Below are 6,000 nucleotides of genomic sequence, written 5' to 3' on the forward strand. Positions count from 1 at the left end.
GCAATTCAGCTGGTCTCTGTAGCTAACATTTTATTACATAAGGTTCAAGTGGCATAAGAATTTATAAACTATAGACTTAATATATAAAGATACAGCCAAATCTTTGCAAAGTCTGTAAAATCTACTTGCCATACTGTTTTCCAGGCCTACAATGGTCACCACCAGGCCCTGATGGTCCTGATGAACCATTTTGTGGATGTGGATGTTGGTGATGCGGACGGTCGCACCCCGCTGGACCTCGCCTCCTTCAAGGGCCATGTGGACTCTGTGGAGGCCTTGATCCTACAGGGGGCCACCATCATCGTCAGGGACAACAAGACTAAGAGGACACCTCTTCATGCTGCAGGTACAGTCTACACAGTCACTTATCTTATACTATAGTATAGTTTTGACAAGTGTGATTGGGCTGTTGGTGTTGTGGATCAATCTTCTGATGTAGAATCTTTGGGCATGATCTTTCTCTTTTTCTCCTGAACACAGCTTAAGCTTTAAATGTAGGAATGGCTTTTATGTCACTTTCTTTTAAAAATTAATGGTGAATTTCAACAAGCAAGATGCCCACTTTTCTTATAGATATTTGTGTGTGTGTGGTGTGTGTGTGTGTGTGTGTGTGCGTGTGTGTTTATGTACATGTGTGTGTGTGTGTGTGTGTGTGTTCATGTGTGTGTGTGTGTGTGTGTGTGTGTGTGTGTGTGTGCATGTATGTATGTTTGAATATGCAATCAGGTTTTTATAACAAACCTCTCTATAGCTATACTCCTTTTCAAGTATGAATTGCAACCAATTTTGTGGCATCAGGTTAAGACTAGTACACTTTTCTATCTTATTGAGTACCAGCTTGATGTGACATTATCCCCATGCTTGTCTACAGCGTATAACGGCCACACCGAGTGTCTCCGTCTGCTGATCAAGAACAGTCTGGGACCCCGCTCAGACGTGGTGGACTGTCAGGATGGGCAGGGCAGGTAGGATGTGTTTTTTGCAATCATAAGGCCACACCAATTTAATTTCTTGGTTCACGGATTCGCTCGCTCCTATTTTTTGGAAAAAAAAATAAAAATAAAAATTACCACTCAGCAAATTTTCCCCATTAATGAAGCCATTCACCAACTTTCTGGTGTAGCAAATTGGCCTTTATATTATAAGCTCCTTAAAGTGTGGGTACAGGTGCTGTTACTGTACAATAATAGTGTTTTTGTACTTTTTTCAAGCTGAAAACTTTTTTCTTTATGTTTTGGATTAGTTGTTACCTTTACCCCAACCATTTTACAATTTTTATTTTTATTTCGCCCTCTCGTTCCATATTTTTTTATGAAAAAATCCGTGAACCAAGAAATTAAATTGGTGTGGCCTAAAGAAAGAATGCCTAATTTCAGAAAAGAGTGAAAATACACTGTGTTGTTAGTAATCATAGTACAATGATAAGCTTTCTTCCAACACAATGGTATGGAAAGGAAGGTGGGCTATGAAAATAACAACAGCTATAAAACAAGTACAATGCTTAACTTTCTTCCAACACAAAGGCATACACAGATCAAACTATCAAAGACCACTGTTACCTTCTTCAGGATCCAAATTGATTTGGACTGCAACTTATTGGTCATTATTGATCTAGAAGAAGGCAAAAGTGGCTGTTGAAAATTTGATCCTGTATAGTCTTGTTTTGGAAGAAAGTTTAGCATTGTACTTGTTTTATAACAGGTCCATAGGTTATTTCCATAGTACACCAATCTCTCAATAAATGTTATGCTGAAATATACGGTCATCCTTTTTTTATGTTTTTGTTTACCTGGTTGTTTATGTTGTTGTTTAGGACTCCCCTGATGATAGCGGTAGCTAACGGACACACAGACAGCACCCTACTGCTCCTCTCCTATGCCTCCAACATCGGAGCCACAGACATTCACCAGCGCACTGCTCTACACAGAGGGGTCGGTCACTCATTTTTGTCACAATTCATCGAGATTTTATCTTTTTTTTTCATTTTGTAAATTCCTACACTTGATATAGAAGAATATTCAACATCTACTGAATAAATCTTATTAAATGTATCTGTCAGTCTATTTAGATTGGTATTTAGGTAAAAAAACTATACAATTTGTGCTATAAAATCTCCAAGCACATCTACTGGTAGCAATGTAGTATCCAAAGGGCAAACCAATTTGCAGTACTGATACTACCTAATACCACTGATAGATCTGCTTGGAAATTAGCAAACTCACTCTACAATATGTTCCTTTTAAATGTGTTAAATTTGAAGATGTGAGTTACATATGTATGCTTTTTTCTGACCAGTGTAGTACAACATTCTTGAAGTAGAACATTGACTTATTATAATACATGTGCATAGAGAGATCATTAATGTTGTAGATTCTGAAGTAAATCTGGATGCCGTTGGCCCTACAGGCAGCCAATGGGCATGAGGAATGTGTGGATGCACTGTTACATCATCAGCCTGATGTCAACTTCAAGGATGCCAGAGGTCAGTAAGGACAAAGTTCCAGGGTCATTGTCTTGCTTTAAGACAGACGATACTGTAAATGCATTTAAGTTTGCCGGGATGTAATTTTACAGTATCAGGGAAATGGAGTGTTCCCGGTAGCACAATACATGTATCTTGTAGTCACATACGGTAATAGAGAAATAGTTTTGAGTTCTAGGTGAAGCGGCCACTGCAAAAAAAACGCGAACATAAATCCACCATGAACATTTCTGCATTTACAGCACTTGTATTAGAGTTAGCAGAGCACAGGTTTATATGACAATTCTTTTGATGCCATATAAACAGCCACCAACTAGATATGAGCCAGCAAGGCTTATACAAGTATCTTATGCCAAAGAGCAGCTATACTCATTAGGTTCCTTGATACAAATTCATGCCCCAGGAGATTGATAATGATAGCTAGCGACACTACTTACCGCCTGTTTGTTTTCCTCTACAGGAAGAACAGCCCTGCACATGGCTGCAGCCTGCGGACATGTAGGCATGCTGGGAGCTCTGCTGCAGGCTGGACAGTTCTCCAACCCACTGGACAACAAGGGCTTCACGGCTCTACACTGGGCCTGCTATAATGGTACAGGACTTGTGTGTTATACTGTTAAATCTGTGGGTGGATAGGCTTCACGGCTCTACACTGGGCCTGCTATAATGGTACAGGACTTGTGTGTTATACTGTTAAATCTGTGGGTGGATAGGCTTCACGGCTCTACACTGGGCCTGCTATAACGGTACAGGACTTGTGTGTTATACTGTTAAATCTGTAGGTGGATAGGCTTCACGGCTCTACACTGGGCCTGTTATAACGGTACAGGACTTGTGTGTTATACTGTTAAATCTGTGGGTGGATAGGCTTCACGGCTCTACACTGGGCCTGCTATAACGGTACAGGACTTGTGTGTTATACTGTTAAATCTGTAGGTGGATAGGCTTCACGGCTCTACACTGGGCCTGTTATAACGGTACAGGACTTGTGTGTTATACTGTTAAATCTGTGGGTGGATAGGCTTCACGGCTCTACACTGGGCCTGCTATAACGGTACAGGACTTGTGTGTTATACTGTTAAATCTGTAGGTGGATAGGCTTCACGGCTCTACACTGGGCCTGCTATAACGGTACAGGACTTGTGTGTTATACTGTTAAATCTGTGGGTGGATAGGCTTCACGGCTCTACACTGGGCCTGCTATAACGGTACAGGACTTGTGTGTTATACTGTTAAATCTGTAGGTGGATAGGCTTCACGGCTCTACACTGGGCCTGCTATAACGGTACAGGACTTGTGTGTTATACTGTTAAATCTGTAGGTGGATAGGCTTCACGGCTCTACACTGGGCCTGCTATAACGGTACAGGACTTGTGTGTTATACTGTTAAATCTGTAGGTGGATAGGCTTCACGGCTCTACACTGGGCCTGCTATAACGGTACAGGACTTGTGTGTTATACTGTTAAATCTGTGGGTGGAAAGGCTTCACGGCTCTACACTGGGCCTGCTATAACGGTACAGGACTTGTGTGTTATACTGTTAAATCTGTAGGTGGATAGGCTTCACGGCTCTACACTGGGCCTGCTATAACGGTACAGGACTTGTGTGTTATAGTGTTAAATCTGTGGGTGGAAAGGCTTCACGGCTCTACACTGGGCCTGCTATAACGGTACAGGACTTGTGTGTTATAGTGTTAAATCTGTGGGTGGATAGGCTTCACGGCTCTACACTGGGCATGTTATAACAGTACAGGACTTGTGTGTTATATTGTTACAGTGTTATCTCTATCAAGGAAGAAATGTTTTCACTAAGGATAGGTACCGCTACAGGTACAGGTACTGTCCAGGTCCAGACCTGAACCAGGACCTAATTGTGTTTAAAAACTTGTGACAGGACAATACTAAAAAAAGTGACTTTATGTGAAAAAAAAATTCATGACACTTCAAAGCGAAAACAATACTCTGCCATTTCAAGATGGGTGTTGGGACTGTTGGCAGAGGTTTACTCTTCATGGTGAAGTCTAGATCTATATGATTTAGAAAGTTCACCCTGTGATTTCTAAGACTTGTTGACTCCCTGCACTTCAGGCCATGACAGCTGTGTGGAGCTGCTGATGGAACATGAGGAAACTCAGAAGTTTGAGGGAAACCTTTTCACTCCCCTGCACTGTGCAGTGTAAGTATATTACATCACACAACACATAGTTAATAGTCGGTTGGTTAGCAAGTCTGTTTTAGAATGATAATTACTCAATAAAGGTTATGATATTGAAGCAATAATACAGCTTAACATGAACCAGAAAAATCAAGATAATGTCAAGAGACAGCAGAAGTTTCGTAACATGATAGGAGAGCTTATGTTTCGTTGCTAGATGTTCTTTTATCTGGTGGGTTTGATTACAGAAATGAACTGTTTCTTAAAAGGGGTTTTTCATTTGGCAAGTAGGGGTTAGTATTGCTGGGCACTCATCTGTAAAATCCCCCGGTGTTACATTTTCTGTTTTTTTTACCAAAAGACTGAGAGATAAAATCCCAGCCTGTTCTCACTTGCACACTACTTCATAGTTGTTTAGCTTGGCAACAGTAATAACACTGTATTTTCTCTGTCCCAGGTACAATGATAATGAGACATGTGCAGAGCTACTGCTGGATACGTTAGGTGATGACATTGTCAATGCACAGGACTCCAAGGGAAGGTATGTGTATGAAATTTGTAGTTCACAAAGCAAGCATCTTGCACATTTTTTTATTACCATTACAAGCTAAAATATATATCATCATATTTCTTTAATGTGTTGTACAAATATTTCAAGATAGCAATCATGATATTAAGATTTTAAAGTGTTGGTTGAAACACACTGAGTTACTTGTCCAGATATGCCAAAAAGCAGTTACTCAAGCAGCTGTCACTGACAAAAACTAGTGGATGCTAGTTGAAACGTCTGACCTTTTCCAAAATCATATCCAGTTGCTTGAGTAACTGCTTTTGGCATAAGTTGTTTGTGACACTAGATTCACCTTTACTCTGTACTTTGTGTCCCGTCATTTATCCCATACAGTTATCCACACTGAAAACTTGTTTCTGTTTTCCCCAGAACTCCCATCCATGCCGCAGCCTACAACGACCAGGTGGAGTGTTTACAGATGTTGCTGAGTCATGGAGGTCAGGTGAACAACTCTGACCAATCAGGGAGGACTCCCATCATGATGGCTGCTGCAGCTGGCCAATCAGGAGCTGTTGGTAAGTGGTCACCTGACTTTTACCAGCCAATGGTAAGCGGTCACCTGACTTTTACTAGCAAATCATAGATCTTCCTCTCAGGAATTGAAACTGACAAGTTGATTCCTTAGAAATGTTTTATGCAAGTAAGATCATTGAATGATACTTTGTTTTATAATGATGAAGTGTCTAACATTTTTAACTCTTTTCAGAGCTATTACTTGCAACGTCAGGTATCAATTTGACCTCACAAGACAAGGACAAGAACACAGCCCCTCCATCTTGCATGCAAACATGT

At 40.8% G+C, this 6,000-nt stretch overlaps 1 protein-coding gene across 1 annotated transcript in view; it reads left to right on the top strand.

Annotated features, from left to right (window-relative positions):
* The window catches only part of LOC118424016 (serine/threonine-protein phosphatase 6 regulatory ankyrin repeat subunit A-like), a 35,892-nt gene that overhangs the window by 25,384 nt on the left and 4,508 nt on the right, over window positions 1–6,000 (top strand). Inside the window, 10 exon segments of the mRNA XM_035832431.1 lie at window positions 145–346; window positions 872–965; window positions 1,814–1,931; window positions 2,407–2,482; window positions 2,943–3,074; window positions 4,571–4,658; window positions 5,095–5,178; window positions 5,578–5,723; window positions 5,915–5,976; window positions 5,978–5,998. Coding sequence (XP_035688324.1) covers window positions 145–346; window positions 872–965; window positions 1,814–1,931; window positions 2,407–2,482; window positions 2,943–3,074; window positions 4,571–4,658; window positions 5,095–5,178; window positions 5,578–5,723; window positions 5,915–5,976; window positions 5,978–5,998 — 1,023 coding nt within the window.

This window comes from Branchiostoma floridae, chromosome 10 (assembly GCF_000003815.2).
Source record: "Branchiostoma floridae strain S238N-H82 chromosome 10, Bfl_VNyyK, whole genome shotgun sequence".
NCBI lineage: Eukaryota > Metazoa > Chordata > Leptocardii > Amphioxiformes > Branchiostomatidae > Branchiostoma > Branchiostoma floridae.